At 37.4% G+C, this 17582-nt stretch overlaps 2 protein-coding genes across 4 annotated transcripts; one reads left to right on the forward strand and one right to left on the reverse strand.

The window, feature by feature from the left end:
* The first annotated feature begins 1111 nt into the window (after window positions 1-1111).
* Window positions 1112-4338, forward strand: LOC104232907 (small ribosomal subunit protein eS4-like). The gene is made up of 5 exons (XM_009786191.2): window positions 1112-1199; window positions 2584-2661; window positions 2753-2933; window positions 3388-3485; window positions 3606-4338. The coding sequence occupies exons 1-5, from the start codon at window positions 1197-1199 to the stop codon at window positions 4038-4040; spliced, it is 795 nt and encodes a 264-aa protein (XP_009784493.1). The 5' UTR covers window positions 1112-1196; the 3' UTR covers window positions 4041-4338.
* Window positions 4339-5743: 1405 nt separating this feature from the next.
* LOC104232906 (transcription initiation factor TFIID subunit 15b-like) lies at window positions 5744-14511 on the reverse strand. 3 transcript variants are annotated; one of them, XR_011405586.1, is made up of 8 exons: window positions 13836-14511; window positions 13341-13446; window positions 9220-9880; window positions 8783-8933; window positions 8620-8701; window positions 7122-7324; window positions 6277-7003; window positions 5744-6132 (listed from the first exon to the last, which is right to left on the reverse strand). XR_011405586.1 is itself a non-coding variant. In XM_009786190.2 (6 exons), exons 1-6 carry the CDS (start codon window positions 14329-14331, stop codon window positions 7222-7224), a joined length of 1599 nt encoding a protein of 532 aa, XP_009784492.1. In that variant the 5' UTR covers window positions 14332-14511; the 3' UTR covers window positions 5744-7221. The 3 variants fall into 3 exon arrangements, 1 of the variants encoding a protein (XP_009784492.1); XR_712482.2 differs by having other exon boundaries at window positions 5744-7003; XM_009786190.2 differs by having other exon boundaries at window positions 5744-7324.
* Between the last annotated feature and the right edge of the window lie 3071 nt (window positions 14512-17582).

The following is a 17582-nucleotide window of genomic DNA, read 5'->3' on the forward strand; positions in this document are numbered from 1 at the left end:
GGTCGGGTTGCGGGTCGAGTCTAATTTAAGACTAAGAGAGTGTGTGTCTAAGCTTATAAGCTGGTCAAACTGGCTTACAATCACTTTTTGGCTTATTTACGCGTTTGGTAAAATTAAAAGTGCTTATAAGTTAAGTGCTTATAAACCAAAAGTCATAAGTTGGTCTCCCCTAACTTATCAAATTTCAGCTTATAAGCACTTTAGGTTTGACCAAAATATTATCCCTAAAATATTTATTTTTAAAACAAAACTCTTCGTATACCTAGTTCTTTAGTTGCTTATTATTAATTTCAGCACTTTTATCCAAACACGTAACTGCTTATTTTTAAATCAGTTTCAGCACTTAAAAGTACTTTTCAGCACCTAATGCTTATCAGCTACTCTAAATCAGCTAAGCCAAACGGGCTCCAAATAGATCAAGAGCCTTGGATGCATCCCACGTGTCCAATCCGTCAAAGAAAGGGTATATGTGTTTGAATAGTAAGACGGTAAGAGTTTTTCTGATCCAATAGTATAACGGAGGGTAATATTAAACAATTTCTAATAGTAGAAGGGTCCTGTTCTTTAAATGGGAGTTCTCGTGGATTGTCACAACTTAAGTACAAGTTGTGTTATAACCTTGGAACAAATTGTTTACAATTCCTTGCGGATAATCAGAAGTTCCTTAAAAGTTTCACATAAATGGTTTTACTTTAACATTCATCCAAATTTGTATAAAATAATCCAAAATGACTTCAAATTGGTAACCAACATTTTGATACGTATTCTAACAATTTCTAATAGTTGGATTCAATCTAAAATTTTCAAAAATCAATAGACCTACTTTGCCCTTTTTAACAATCAAGTTCAACAAAATCCAACAATAATGTTACCACAAATACACAATGAGTCTTTAATTTTCTACAACACATTAAATTTTACAAATTTGAAAGTTAGGAATTCCATTAAAGGGACTATTTTTCATTTACTGGAGCTGAAAAGTGGCTATTTGTGAATTTTACTCTAAAACGTCTTTTATGAGAATCATCATTTCGTTGGAGGCCCAAATTAATAACCCAATAAAAGCCCAGCCCAACTAAGCGATAAAGGGCTAGAAAGGTTAAGTACTTAAACAAAAAAACTAGGGTTTAAGTGGCTCTCTCGTCTTCTTCACTGAAAAGCAGGAAAAAAAGACAGAAAATTCATACACCACCAAAATGGTTCGTTTTTCCTATACTCCATTTCTTCACTTAATTAGTTTTTGGTATACATAATAAATATATCTATTTGTTGATCTTTTAGGCCTTGCTTAGTATTTGTTATACTTTTTTTTTTTTTTTTTTTATGTGTTGCAGGATAGAGTTACATGGGATTTTTCTTCTTAACCTAAAATGTCTGTATTGCAGTTTTTTAATTAATGGGTTTGTAGAAAAATCTGTAATTTAGCAATGAAGTTCAGGCATTATTTTTCCTCTATTTATTTAGTTTTGTTGTTTGTACATTTTCTTTTTCATGTTTTATAGGATTAAGTTACATGGGATTTTTTCTAGACCTATAATGTGTATATCACAGTTTTTTAATTAATTGGTTTGTAGAAAAATCTGAAACTCACCAACAGGCAGTTTATTTATTTTTTTATTTTATTTTTTGTTAGGTCATTTTTTTCATGTTTATAAGATAGAGTTACACGGTAATTTTCTCTTAGACCTAAATGTGTGTATTACAGTTTTTTAATTAATGGGTTTGCAGAAAAAATAGAACTCTTTGTGAAGGGCTTATTGGGTTTGTTTCAATTTTGCTGTGGTTATTCATGTTATCAAGAAATAGATTATGTGAATTGTTTTTTGATTTAAGCATCTGTATAAGGTTTCATTTGTGTTTTTTCTCTATAGGCCTAATCTTCATTTTTTTAAGGTATGGGTTTAGGCAAAAAATTTCTTGTTTAATTTTTTGTAGATGTACTGTAGGGAACTGATGGTTCTAGAAAAAAGTAATTTCTATAGTATTGGACGGAGATGGGTTTAAATGGAGCGACATGGACAATGAGGATTCATATAGCCAACTAATTGAGGCATAGTATTAGTATTTGTAATCTTTTGCTTGTGAAACTTTATGTGATATTAAATCTACCTGCATGTAGTTTTGTGATAGAGATGTGATTTGAAGGTAATAGGGTCCTGATCGGTATTTTTACGTTTAATTGTCTTGGTATTGTACTCAGTTCCATTGCCCTTTTCCTGATCTTTTTCGGGAAGATCAAAGAGATGAGTGTTTATATGGGGTTGAGACCTGTCCTGTACTCCTGTACATGATTTACATAACTTAATTTATAGTTTTAAAATGGGTTTACCCATTCAATGGTTCGGGCACTATAATTCTGTCCCTTCGTTATGGCTCGTGAATTCTGCAAACCTTGTGTACATGAAAGAGTATTCTTTCTTGAGATAATTTGCTGTGGTTCGTGTCTAGTTATCTTCTTAGACCATAAAATGGCTGCCTGGCTCTGTTATATACATCACACTATTGCATGCCCTGCGATGCTTTACATTGTGGAAATGTATTGCTTGATTTATTTACTGAACTTGGGTTTACATTTATGTACAGGCTAGAGGGTTGAAGAAACATCTGAAGAGGCTCAATGCCCCGAAACATTGGATGCTTGATAAGCTTGGTGGAGCATTTGTAAGTTAACCCTCTTGGTCAGTCTTTTCTATGTAGTATCAGATGATTTGGGGCTGTATTAGCTGAACATTTTTCTGTTTTTCTTCTATAGGCTCCCAAGCCATCCTCTGGTCCACACAAATCAAGGGAATGCTTGCCGTTGATCATTATCTTGCGAAACAGGTTGAAATATGCTCTCACATACAGAGAGGTGATCTCAATTTTGATGCAACGTCAAGTTATGGTTGACTCCAAAGTTAGGACTGATAAGACTTATCCAGCTGGTTTCATGGGTAAATACACTTATCTGCATCTTCTGTTGGTTTGGTATCTTTTCTTATATTCCTTTCATTCCATCTTATACTAAAGTCTTTTGCTTTTTACAGTGTTTGAACATCTGATTTATGTATTATATTGAGACACTGAAAAAAAATATTGATACAATGGTTGAAAAGTTAGTTTTCTAGTGAAAACATCACACTAAAGTTTAATTTCTTTATATATCTAAATGAATTTAAATTCTTAAAGTTGTGTAGAAAAGAGAATTGTTTCTCAAAAAGGACAGAGTGTTGTATAAATTAGAGTTGAGGGAATCTGATGGATATGTGAATCTTCAAATCAGGGGTGGTCAATTTGTCAAAAGAAGTCTATGATTCAAGAACCAGATGGTGTTTGTTGTATTTCTTTCCTTTGTATTATGCCCGGTTGAGCTCATTGACAGTGAATAATGCTATTTTCTGTACACAGATGTGGTTTCAATTCCGAAGACTAATGAAAACTTCCGCCTCCTTTATGACACCAAGGGCCGATTCCGTCTTCACTCAGTCAGGGACGAGGAAGCCAAGGTAGCTTAATATTCTAACTTTTTGCTTTTGTGATGAATTTATGTGTTAGGTTCTTTTCTGTCCTCTTAAGTGTTTATTAGTGTTAAACTGCTCTTATTTGATTTTTTTTTCTTTTGGCAGTTTAAGCTTTGCAAGGTCCGCTCTATTCAGTTTGGCCAGAAGGGAATTCCATACCTGAACACTTACGACGGAAGAACAATCCGCTATCCTGATCCTCTCATCAAAGCCAATGATACCATAAAGCTGGACCTGGAATCCAATAAGATTGTTGATTTCATCAAGTTCGATGTTGGGAATGTTGTGATGGTTACCGGAGGTAGAAACAGGGGACGTGTCGGTGTTATCAAGAACAGGGAGAAGCATAAGGGTAGCTTCGAGACTGTCCACATTCAGGACGCATTGGGGCATGAATTTGCCACCCGTTTGGGTAATGTTTTCACTCTTGGAAAGGGTACTAAGCCATGGGTTTCACTACCTAAAGGTAAAGGTATTAAGTTGTCCATCATCGAGGAGGCACGGAAAAGGCTGGCCGCTCAATCAGCAACCACTGCTTAAAACTTCTTGGTTGTTTCATCCACCGTTCAAGTCAATTTCACGCTGTTGGAGCATAGACGGAGTTAAGTTTTGCAGTTTGAGTTTAAATGTTTCGGTTTGTTTAGCGATACATATTTTATTCTGCGACTTGCCCTCTGAATATTTGTTTACTTGGTAGTTGATACTTGTATGGCTAGCATTTTGATGAGAGAAAATGATTAAGACTCCTTTATGGATCAAATCTTATTCTTTTGGTTCTAAATGTGCTTTGCTGTGACCAGGTTTGGTTTTAATAAGGATTCATGCCAGTTTGGTTTTACCTATTCTCATTTATGAGTACTTGCTACCTTCTTATATCCAAAGGTATTGGATAGATGGGTAACTTTGTCCATCAAGGTTTAGGCCGCTAGGCCATAACGAGTGCATCAAATTACTCTTTTGTCTGCTGATTTCTGCTATGAGCTGTGTTAAAAATGGTTGAATCAGAGTTGGTTTACAACTTTTTACCTTCTTGTTTAGTTTCATTTCATTATGCCACCCCTGATTCCATATAGCTCGCTTTCCTCACATTAGTAATTCATGTACACAATCTCAGAATAAACGTAATAACAGGTAAAGCCTGTAAAAATGCAGTTGAATCTCAAGGATACGGAACAGGTTACCTTTAGTAATTAGTTTGTTACATATGTTTTGCTTTAGTTTCATTAACAAACTTGATATAATGTGTGCTTGCCCAAGCTTTTCTCAGTTTTTACTTAGATACTTGAGATGGTAGATAATTTGCTAGTTTGTAATGTTTTTGGGAAGGGAGTTAACTTTAAACATGAAATTACCTCACTTCGCAATAAGGTTGTAATTGTTGTTTTTATTTTGTCTGATCTCGATGATGTATTATGGTCTCGATGATGTATTATGGTATTCTTTTCACCTTATAGAGGGTGATTAGATTTTACTGATCCCTTTGTATCTTATTTACCCGCTCTTCCTTCACGGTGATCTCATAGTTTGTCATAACATTGAGCATACAATCAAGTTTGCCCAAATTTCAGGGCATGTCTTTGGGTTTACAAAAGGTCCAAATTTGTCCATATTATATTCAAAATTGCTCAATTTCATCCTCCTTTATACTTTTGTTCCATTCTATGCTTTACTGTTAGTACATCATCTTGTAACTTGTATTTGCAGTTGCATGAAGCTCTAACATAAAATGGCTAAACTCGACGTATTCAATTTTGTTAAAAAAGTATCAAATTTATCCTTCATTTTGACAATAAAATTTTAAGTTATTCCATTAAAATTAAGGATAAAAAGGAAAGTTCTTGTTAACGATGAAATATTATTACACCCAAATTTAACGGAGGACATAATTGCTCAATTTTAAGTAGTACAACGGTAAATTTGGCCCTTTTTCATTTTCATAATAACTCAACTTTAATTTGAACCCTGAATACTTTTATAATTATCGGTTTGATTATAAAAGATGAACAGGTAAAATAATGCATGGCTGAAACGTATAAACCTCTAAGTTTGCATTTGCAAAATTATCTAGATAAAACTTCACCATTTATGGATAGAATAAAATGAGAACGGATTCAGAATTTGAAATACAAGAGGGTAGCCATTGTTAGTATTTAGTACACGTTTGTCAAAATCTCCATTACTAACATACTACACGCAGTGGCGGAGACATGATTTTTGCTAAGGGAATTCAAAAAAGAAAAAAGTCGGAAAAAATTATAGCTAGTGAAAATTGAACCAATAACCTTACAAAGGTTTTGAAACCCCTTAACCACTAAACTATACTTTTGGGCTGTGACAAAGGGGATTCAAAACATAATATATAGAGGTACAAAATAGATTTTGCCTTATATAAAGTGTAATATTTCGGCGAAGGAACCCCTTTCGCCCCCCCTAAATCCGCCCCCCCCGACTATAAGAAAAAGCTCAATAGCAAAACGTTGGCTCAACTGTCGGGCATTTCGAGCATCTTTTCAAAAAGAATATCGCATCACTGCAGCTCTGGGCTTGGTTTTGCTAGGGAAAGGAAAAGAATGATCCTCCTCCTACTTCATCGACCAATCTCTACTTTCGTGATAATCGGATCCATTTTATTCTGGAAGCAAAGAACCAAACCAAGTACACCATTAAGAACAGATCGACCACTAAGACACTAATAATACTGCCCACTCCGGATAGACTCCTATAGCCGGGGCATTTAGTAGGCAGTAGCAAAGCTCAACAGGAGGGGACTCAGCACCTCCATGGTCCATGCTTCTTCAAAGGCTTCTCAGGTCGATAAAATCGTTAAAAATGTTGTGTAGATGCCACCCCTAGGAACATCAAATTAGCTCCTGGACACCTGATCGAGCTAAGTCGTCCTCATTAAAAACACCAGCTATAGCATCCTACTTCTCCGTTCTCACCATAAGTTTCCAAGTCACTACCATTGTGACTACGGGAAGCTAGGTCAACAAACAACAGTCTACCAATACCACAATTTTACGAAATGTAAAACCATAAAAGAGAAGTGGATAGAGAGGAAGAGACAATCCTGAATCTCAAACTCCTCCACTCCATTCTGAACTTGTAAAAAATGCAAGACTAACCACAGTCTGATTCTTTTCTCTACCAAGAATGCCACAGATTGAGAACCCAGCTCAGCAATCTCAAAAGATATACGAGATTCTTTGTACTGGCTAAAAAAGACAGATTCTAAACTAGATGATCATTTCGGACCTGGACACTAGCAATAACCATAGAAATGAGAATTATAGCTCGAAAAATGCAAGTGCTACACAATCTAGATGCACCCAAAACATCAAATTTGGCATCATGTGAAGACGCCAGCATGTACAGGCACACACATTCAGAAACATTATCAATCAGCTTGAATTAATGGAGCATTTTAGATTTTTCAAAGAAGCAGCACTCACCTGAACATTTCAACCTACCTTAGCAGCATTTTGCAGAACATCCACTCGCCTCTATAAAAACATTCACATAATAGTTCACATTAATCAAAGCTTCAATCTGGGGAAACCCCTTGAAGTAGCAGACAGCAAGGAGAAAAAGGGTATTGCTCAGAGTGAGTGAACAACCTACCTCTTTGTCTCCAGCTAAGGGAGTAGTATATCATGGAATGGAACTAATTAAAAAACCCTCCCACCACATATTTTTAGTACATAGATTGTCTGGCTGATTTTCAGTAGGGACGTGAACGGTTTCCACCACGAAAGTTTCTGTCTGGACCAGAACCATAGTTATCTCTGCGCCGGTCACCACCATATCCGCCTCGACCACGGCCCCTATCAATCAATAAAAAAAGTCAGCATAAAGGATCCACGTTACCATCTTCTTAGAGATATTTTACTCTAGGCGGACACAAATATACACCCTCAGAGTTCACAATAAACACTTAACTCCCTCACATTATCTAACCCATAAACATAATGAAACCACCAGACCAATAGATTAGACAATTCGCCCACTTTAAGCTAAAAATTAAGAAATTAATAACAAGAGCACAAAGTGATATTTCGTTGGGGATTGATTACAAGAGGCTAGAGAAGGACCAGGCGAGCGGTTAAAGCTGATAGCAACACGTTAGGATGCTGTCGAAAGCTTCAGGATCACCAATAAGGAGTGTTTGTAGGTGCAGGCAGACTGAGGGTTAAATGGATAAAACGTTTGAAAACACTCGGTAAAGGAAGTATAATACATAAGACGACACACCCTCAACTTGATACTTCCAGTTTAATCCATGGTGATGAACATATTCTGCGAGACTAAGGGGGTTAAAACCAGTTCGGTGTGACCTGCACCTAAGCATAATGTTACAAACATCATTTTTATAGCAGCTAGGACTTAAAATTAGACTTGACTGTTTGAAAAATAAATTGAACTCCACTATAGAATCTCCAAAAAAAAAAAAAAAGGAATTCCCATGTAGGTTGGCGCATTCATCCCGGACCGGTCACCAGCCGTTATAAGATCACTAGTAACTAAAGTGAAAATTTGTAAATAATACTTGTAACATTAATTAGAAAAAAACTATTTAGATGTAAACATAACTGCAAGTAATACAAAAGACAATCATTACCAGTAATAAAGACATCCATGATTGCTCAATCTTGCAAATTCTTCAAAAAATATAAAAACATGATTGTTTAAAAAGTTATGCCGCTTAGGCTTTGTCAAGGCTAATATGAAAGAATTATGGTTTACAAGGCATACTGGTTCAACCAGCTGGAAATTATTATGGTCCTCACCACACGTAAGTATACTACAGCAATGGTCCAAAACCCCAACCACTAGCAAAGTACTTAGATAAGAGCAAAAAAGATGGTACAAAAAACCAAACGACTGGCGGTTTCCACCAAGTAGAGACAATTACAAAACGATCAAACTGTACCAACTAGCACATAGACAATCCCATAATCTCATTAAAGACGTGTTAACTCTGCATACATGCCAAGGCATTCAAAGATATATGTGCACTCTTAACATAAATGAGGAACAACAGCAAAAGCTGGAAGTCACGTTAAATGAAAGTAATTAATTCAAAAGAAGATTGATCAAAGGATAACATCATGTGACTTACCCAGAACCATACGCTGAAGGATCCTTTGGTGCAGACTTCTCAGCCATTGCAACACTGATCTTATAACCTCTGACGTCATAATCTGGTAAACATATTCATGGTTAGCAGGTAAGGTATTTACTGCATAAGGTCAAAAAAAACAATAACCGTTCTAGTTTTTTACTATTAAAAAAGCCTCCAGCTGAGTGCGCTGCAGAAGGATCTTCATATGACAATACTGCATCTCCTTTGTTATTTCCTTTTTCATCTGTATATATCTTTATGCTCCAAGGCCACTGGTCTTTGTAACCTCGTTTTTGCTTGATTCTTGCCACCTACAGATTAATGAGAAAGGAATTAAGCATCATTCTAAGGCATAGACTACCAGCTAGTCACAAAAATCTATCACTTCTTCTGATGATAAAGCCAAGGCAATATTTCTACGATCAGTAAAAGACAAAACATCAGAATACTAAGTATCCAGATATGTTATCTTCATGCTCCAAGAACCAATACCACAATGAACAACATGGAGTTGTGAAATAAAGAAAAATAATGTACTGCTAACAGTAAAAAATAAATCTGAAACGGAAATCATAACCAAAAGAAATTTCATATTACTTGTCCAATGCTTCCAAAAAGCTCTTGGAGTTCTTCAATGGTGACATCAGGGGGCAAATTTGAGATGTATATTCTTGAGTTGTCACAAGAATCTCCACAATGCTCATCACACTGCTTGACCTTCGCTGGAGCCTCAGCACTGACATGACTACCTACTTCTTTTCGAGGACCACCACCATATCCCCCATCATATCCTCCTTGTGGGCCACCCCGACCATCACCACGTGCGTCAGATTGTATATTCTGACCATAGCCAACAGCACTAGCATGTGAAGGGGGATATGATGGAGGTGCACCACTGTAACTTGCTGGCGGAGGAACTGCATCAGGGGCATAGTCTGAGTTGCCACCGTAAGTATTGGACGGTGGTGGATAGCTGCTATCAGGGCCTCCATAAGATGGACGAGCAGCTGGAGGACCCTGACCATAACCACCATCAGCTCTTCCCTGATTACCAGCATACGGGCCATTCCTATTGCTTCCTCCACTCCCTCTATCATAATTATCACCCCTTCCCCCTCGATTATTTCCATATCCCCCACCACTTCCACCTCTACCATAACCGCTACCACCTCTGCTACCACGATCATCATTACCCCCCGGCGAAGGTGCACCACATTTATTGCACTCAACTCTTCTAGCAAAGTTCAAGTTCCCACAACTACATTCAAATATGCCATAATTAGTAATTTCAGACAGGAAATTAAAACAGCTATTATTTCATAGTTCAAATGAGATACTGAATAGCTAATTAAACCCAAGAGAATATAACTTTCATACTAATACTTCACAAAACTCCATAGAAATTGAGAACACATCAAGCTGGATTCAATTTCGATCATCAATTCACAAAATGCTGTTTTTCATAGAATGATATGGACATAATTAGAGCTTGTAATGAAGACAAAGGCAATCAAAATAAAGTTGCACTGAACTTTGAAAAGCATAGCCACTTGTTGTCTTTAGGCAGATATAATGTGGATTGTGGATATAAAACCAATCACACCCTATGTTCAAGAATCCCTTTGTTAATCATTTCTTCATGACCTAGAACCCATCTGGGGTTAACCCTAAAGGACCAACCGCAGCCCTCAAAAATCGGCAAATTTGTTCCATTTCGCATAGTTCATAGGCAAATTTGACCCTTTACCCTTGTTTTCAACTAAAAAGAATTGTTCGTAACGAACTGATATGACTTTGGAATTTGAATTAAAATGAAGTACCAACTTTATAACCTCTTATACACACTCCTATATTGACAGATAAAATCAATGTTCCGCAACTTCCACTCATTATGCAGCGATAAGAATTGCAATTTTCTTGCCAATTTCTATCTTAAATTTCTCTTGTGTATTTCAAGCATACAATGTTGAGATTTACATGAATATGCATGGCACTATCTAGAACATATTGGCGATGGCGAGAGGAAGACCATGAAAACAAACTTCTCAAGACACGTATTGAATTCAAACCTTCTAAAACTAAATTCTCTTTTAGCTTCTTAAGATTTATTGTTCATAATTGATTAACTTGCTCTAAATGATTCTCTTAATTAATCTTCATTATACTTCTATTATTTTCAGCTCTAATTTTTTTAAATTTAATTTGAAACTATGTCCAGTATGCTTTAGCTCCATGATACTTATTTTTGGCAGCAGGAAAAACAAACTCACCACCATCAGATATCCTTGGTAGCTTTTAATTTGTAGATTGTTTCTTTAAGATTATTCGATGAGCTATATAATTTATTTATGTAGGAATGACTTTAATAATAGAAGTCTTTTAGTTAGATCCTGTTTTCATCTTGCAACTATTTATAATATACATGTATAAAGGAATCTCCATGTAATAGCATGTTTTGAAATACTTCTATGACCAATCAAGTTAATTACCGCTAAGATCTATAACTTCTTTTCTTTGCTTTGCTCTGGTTGTATTTGATGATTTACAATACAACAATTGAAGAACGTACAAGGAAACATGCAGATATTTAATGTGATTTTCTAGGCTGTTTAGGTGTATCAGTGTTGCACAGAATAGATTTTCAATTTCAAGGTTATCATTCATGTTGAGTATTGGGAATTGTCAGCATTAACCGTAAAATGCTTCTTTGAGGGTTCTTTGAATTGATTATGCTGAAGATTCATGCAACAAGAATAAAAGTCAAAGTTGCACAATCTTTGAAGTCAATGATTTTACAACGTTAACTTTTCTCAGAAATTAATTTTACCCTTTTCCAGAGTTTTTTTTTCTTCTAAAAATAAGATCAGTTAGGAATTGGGACTAAAGATTGCTCAACCATCCAATCCAATTTTTTGTTGAATAGCTAAACCTAAAAATATGTAGAGTCTCCTTTCCTTTCTATTTTTTGGGTTCAAGTTTTATGATGGGGTTCATGTTCCTTTCTTCTGCTTTGAAAGTAACTGAGCAAATGAACTCTGCTTTAAGCTTAACTCGTGGAATCCCCTAACCTAAGTCACTCGCCTTCAATTCAATACACACTAAGCAAAAGGCAAAAATAAACTTGAGCATGCACAAGCAATGGGTTAAAAATGGTTTTCATTTCGTTTTTTAAAAGATGGGAAACAATGATAAACGCAAGGTTTGAAAATGAATTTGGGGTTAATTGAACGCAGACTCACTTTCTCTAAATGTGAGGTACATTCTGCTATTGGGTAATGCTTGCAGGTTACATTTTTAGCCTGTTTTTAATTAATAGGAGCATTTGGAAATTTTTGAAAAATATGATCGATAATTTGATAATGGAAGTAACAAAAAGAAAAGGAACAAATTATAATTCAAAGTTACTCTATGACTATATGATGCGCCTCCTTTAATTTATAGAGATTTTCTTATTAGGTACATTTTATTGAGAAAAAAATGCAACAATTGAAATTTTGTTAAAGCAATATGATTTAATATTCTTAAGGAAGCAATATGATGACATAGTCCTGATTGACGAGACGCGAGACGGAGTTAACGCTAGGCTGGAAGTTTGGAGACAGACGCTGGAGTCTAAGTGTTTCAAGTTGAGTAGGTCAAAAACTGTGTGCTTGGAGTGCAAGTTCAGTGATGGGAAGCATGAAGAAGGAGTGGAAGTGAATATTGGTACTCAAGTCGTCCCCAAAAGAGATACTTTCAAGTATCTTGGATCTATTATTCAAGGCAACGGGGAGATTGACGAGGATGTTACTCATCGTATTGGAGCGGGGTGGATGAGATGGAGGCTCGCCTAGGAGGTTTTGTGTGATAAGAATGTGCCACCTGAACTTAAAGGCAAGTTTTACAGAGCAGTGGTTAGACTGACTCTGTCGTATGGGGCTGAGCGATGGCCCGTCAAGAAGTCTCATGTCCAGAAGTTGAAAGTAGTCGAAATGAGGATGTGGAGATGGAGATGTGAACATACCAGGAAGGACAATATTAGGAATGAAGTTATTAGGGATAAGGTACGAGTGTCACCTGCGGAGGACAAGTTACAGGAATCAAGAATGAGATAGTTCGGACATGAAGAGAAGAGACACAGATGCTCCGGTCAAGAGGTGTGAGAGGTTGTCCATGGCATGTTTGAGGAAGGGAATGAGTAGACCTAAGAAGTATTGGAGAGAGGTAATTAGGCTAGACGTGTTATTGCTCCAGCTTACCGAGGATATGACCCATGATAGAAAGGTGCGGAGGTCGAGAATTAGGGTTGTAGGTTGATAGATAGTAGTGTGTTCCTCCTAGGCTTACCGGTAGAACTAGAACTATTTTTGTATTATTTTATTCATAGTTCTTTACTATTATTTGCTACGTCATTCGCGTGGTTACCATAATACATTGTTGTTACTATTGCTTGCTACTTGTTGCTTTATTTCCACTGTTCCTTGAGCCGAGGGTCTAGTGGAAACAACCTCTCTATCTCTATAAGGTAGGGGTAAGGTCTGCGTACACACTGCTCTCCCCAGACCCCATTTTTGTTGTTGTTGTTCTTAAGGAAGCTAAATAACATATTTGATATCATTAATATTCTTTGATATTGTCTGCATGCGATGCATGGGTTCTAATACTAGTTGATTCTAATACTAGTTGATGATAATAAGCAGAAACTCCAAAAGAATCAAGAAGGATACTGAAAACCTTACCTTGGATTAGGGCAACGCCAATCACCATCCCTCCCACTTCCTCCACTGCGACCACCACCTCTTCCACCGCTACCACCACGATCTCCTCCTTGATATCCACCACCACCTGTCAATTTCGACATATATGGATAAGAAACCATTCTCAATATAGACCAGTTTATGAGTTTAAGTTCTACGGGTATACTATAAGATATTACGGGTAAATCTCTTGATAAACATTAATTAGTAATCTCATAAATGTACAAAATAGCCTTTCGGCACTGGGATCCGACACGGAGCGTAAAATCTCATTAAACTGCAACAAATTTTAGATTTGAACCCATAATTTTTAAAATATAGTGAGTTCAATGCTAGAAACCATGAAGGTTGAATCCATCAATCTTAAATCCTAGATACGCCTTTGCATGTATATATCTCATGATAACTTATTAAACTCATAATTTATATCTTATGATAATTTATTCTACAAAATTTGGAACAAGGATAGTCTAGTACCTTGATTATGGGAACCACCGCCACCATATCCTCCACTTCCTCTTCCACTGCCTCTATCACTGTTACCATATCCTCCAGTGCTGCCTCCGTAACTACCCCCTCCCGCACCATATTTTCCACCACCTGATCCACCATATCCCCCTCTGCTGCTCGATCCACCATATCCCCCTCCGTTGCCCGATCCACCATATCCCCCTCTGTTGCCCGATGCATATCCACCTCCTCCAGGACCACCGTATCCACTGCCTTCAAAATCACCATGTCCACCGACACCGGAGCCACCATATCCTCCGCCGCTGGAACTATCATATCCACCACTGCCTCCTGAACCACCGTATCCACCAGTGCCTCCCGAGCCACCGTATCCACCAGTGCCTGAGCCGTCGTATCCATTTCCGCCCGATCCACTGTATCCATCACCGCCAGAGCCGCCGTATCCTCCGTCAGTAGGCGGCGGGTCAGATACGCCGCCGTCGTACCCGTAATTACCAGCCATCGTCCGCAGCTTTTCTTACGACAAGTATCTGAATGATAGAAACGAGAGATCACGTGAAATGCCGGGTCGAGCTCGAGTTATATATTGCTGAGTTTGGTATAGTGAAAGAGGAGATTTTTTCCCGTGGGTAGTAGAACCACCTGGAGGCGTGGTCTTTTAGTTTCTTTTCTTTTTGACTCAGAAACACTTGATATCTCTCTGTATTTCTGACCCTTTCACTTCACAAGCTCTCAATTAGACACATTAATTTGTACAAAACCATTTTTTTTATAAGGTTAATTTGTACAAAATCATGTATGCTGATGCGAATTCAAGATTTAAAGTATATGGATGGCGAGGAAGATCTCAAATTAATATATAACGTAATAACTAAATTTATAGTAAAATATTATTAGATAATTAGTGTATTTATTAAAATAGATATAGAGTGTAAGTAAAAGTTACTGATTTCACGTGAATTCATACGTTATATGAAAGATTCATCTCTATTCTTAACGGTTGATCATACTTAATACTCCCTGTTTGACCGAAAAGTATTAACTTTCGGTTAAACTATTTTATTTTAAGTAATGAAGGTTTAAACCTAGTTAATGATAATATCTCTAGATATAGATCTTGAAAGCACGGATAACGTGCGATCGAGTTAGTGGGAAATTGACAGTAATATACATTTAATATTCCAAAGGGTATGAACAGTAATGAAGGATTAACTAGCAATAAATAATAATAAATGAAATTTAAATAAATAGGAGGAGTGATTCACCCAATAATAAATGAATTAGATGATTGTTCCTCTTCACAATGATGAGCGACAGATAAATCCTAGAATATTTGGACTATTCTTGGATCTGATGGAAAAGTATGAAATAATGTGAGTGAGAATATTGATGAAAATGTAAAGTTTGTATCTTTGCCAGAGAGAATCTTCTTTTGAAAAGTGTTCTTCTCAATTGAATATTACATTCCCACATTCATTGACCTTTTTTCTATTTATATGAGACATACCCCCGATAAACCCTAATAGTACATATACAGAGAATATCCAATGGAATATTCTCTTCAATATCCTATTCTAATAAACTAGCCGTTATAGCTCTTTTTCCGGTGCTCGACATCGACCATCGTTTGCATCTTGACCACGAGCGTCGCTATCTCTTGATCGACCTCGGCTGATTCTTCCCGGGATGTTACTTTGCACTAAGTACTGAGACAGATTTCGACCTATACAGTTAGTCCCTCCGCTTATTAAGGCCGACCTCATACGACCTTGATGAGCGGATTCTGTTTATCGTGGTCGGCAAAATTGGACGAGTAAGTCGAGCAACGATGCTTTAGACGAGATGAAGACATAACCTTTTGTGAGCTGCAACTTTCGGGGTCACATCGTTTCTGCTTCAGGATGACGTCATGACATCATGCATCATTATGGCGCATTTTCCCAATGTTTTACATCGTTTCACGTGCCTCTACCGTTTCGATACCTGTGTTGGGTAACGATTGCCTGATTTCTTGGTTTTGACGCTTGAACTCTTATAAATAGGGACATGAGGCCATTCGTTCATGTTTTGCATATTCTTCATATTGAATCCATGTGTCTTCTTCTCTATTCGTCATATCAAATCCTTGTGTCTTCTTCTCTTTGCTTCATTATTGTGTGTCTATTCCCCTGGTTCTGGTGATTCCAATTGCTTCCAACCCTTCTGTACTTAAAATATCATCTCTCAAAAATATGGTTAATGTATCCTCTAGTTCTAGTATGGCAACTGACCCTATCCTTTTAGCGGTGCATATGCCCCCTCATGCTGATTGTGTCTCTATCACCATTGAAGATGAGAATTTTCCTATGGTGGAGGAAATAATCCCTCGTAGTGAAAAAGTTAGGTCCGACTTTTTGAAGGTGCCTGAAGGCGAGTTTGAGGTATCGGAGTCAGCGATGAAAGAGGTCGATCTCGCTGAGCTTTGGGGAAAATTCAACATTCCTGCCCACATCGATTTGGTCCCAGCAGGGCGTGATGTGGTACAAACACACCGCCTCAGGTATTGCGCGTTCTATGCATATCCCTTCTACGTCGGTTATACCCTTCCTCTTCTCCCATTGGTGGAGGAATTTTGCCGCTACTGTGGCGTTTCCCCGACCCAACTCTCTCCATACATCTACAAGCTCATCAAGATATTTACAAAATTTGCGGAGTTGGCCGGGATCGATGCATCTCTCCGCCATTTGATGCATCTCTTCGCCCCTAGTTTCTATAGGGGGATAATGTTGCACCTTCACCACTGGGGAGGTAAATGCCTGTTGGTGAAGATGGATGACAAAGCAAATCGCCAGTTCTGGCTCAACTACTTTTTCATCAAAATCGAAGGCGTGGTGACCAATGCCCCTGAGACTTGGAATTACGCCCGTAAGTATCTATTTTTTGTCAAAAGCATTTGATTTGCCTGTTTTAGTCGTAGGCTGAAATTTTGTCTCTTCTTCGTACAACCAAGATCACGCCCCCTCCTTTGGTCGGTGACATTCACGATTGGGTTGGCCAGTCTGCCTCACACTGTAGGGATTCACGAGTGGCCGAGCTTTCTCAAGAGATTCGGGCATGCTTCTTCCTTGGCCGGTGTGTTCCTAAATACATATATTTGTTGTTTTGATCTCATAGTCGCTTTCTCACTGCAGTTTATTCTTAATGATAGGCGAGTAAGAACATCATAAATTCCGTGGGGTATACAATGTAATAAGCTCGCAGCTTTACAGGAGTCAGATGGTCTTCCCTAAGCACCGCAACGAAAGACTAGCTGAAAAAATAAGGAAGAAGGCTTCAAGCTAAGCATAGTGACCTAAAGAGGAAATGATCTTATAACAACAGTCTCACTACAACATTGTATCACTCCATAAGAAAGTGGCACCTATCGTGGCTAACGAATGGGGAAAAAAATTAATATTCGAGATCATATGAGTTGCACGAAATTCCAATAGGTGTGGGCACTAAGATACGCCAAGTACTCATGTAACAAGTGGCAGAACGGCCAGGAAAAATAATTGCTTACTTTTTAAAGAAAGCTGAGAATGCACGCAAGGAATTATTCGATCAATGACCCAGAGTTAATTACATTATAAATGCACTTAAGATTTCAGAGTATTATCCATGCATCATATATGTTGACATTCCTACAGCTATAGGAAACTCCGGTATAAGTTAAAAGAAAGAATTGAGTCCACCTCACAGACAAAGACTTGAATTATTAGAAGATTATATTAT

Source organism: Nicotiana sylvestris, chromosome 2 (genome assembly GCF_000393655.2).
Source record: "Nicotiana sylvestris chromosome 2, ASM39365v2, whole genome shotgun sequence".
Classification (NCBI taxonomy): Eukaryota; Viridiplantae; Streptophyta; class Magnoliopsida; order Solanales; family Solanaceae; genus Nicotiana; species Nicotiana sylvestris.

Coding starts and splice junctions, on each gene's coding strand:
- LOC104232907 (XM_009786191.2), top strand. Junction 2,934..3,387: donor TTATCCAGCTGGTTTCATGG/GTAAATACACTT, acceptor TTCTGTACACAG/ATGTGGTTTCAATTCCGAAG. Junction 3,486..3,605: donor TCAGGGACGAGGAAGCCAAG/GTAGCTTAATAT, acceptor TTCTTTTGGCAG/TTTAAGCTTTGCAAGGTCCG.
- LOC104232906 (XM_009786190.2), bottom strand. CDS start 14,331: ATGGCTGGTAATTACGGGTACGACGGCGGCGTATCTGACCCGCCGCCT. Junction 13,447..13,835: donor CGGTGGTTCCCATAATCAAG/GTACTAGACTAT, acceptor CGAAATTGACAG/GTGGTGGTGGATATCAAGGA. Junction 8,702..8,782: donor AGCTGGAGGCTTTTTTAATA/GTAAAAAACTAG, acceptor TATGTTTACCAG/ATTATGACGTCAGAGGTTAT.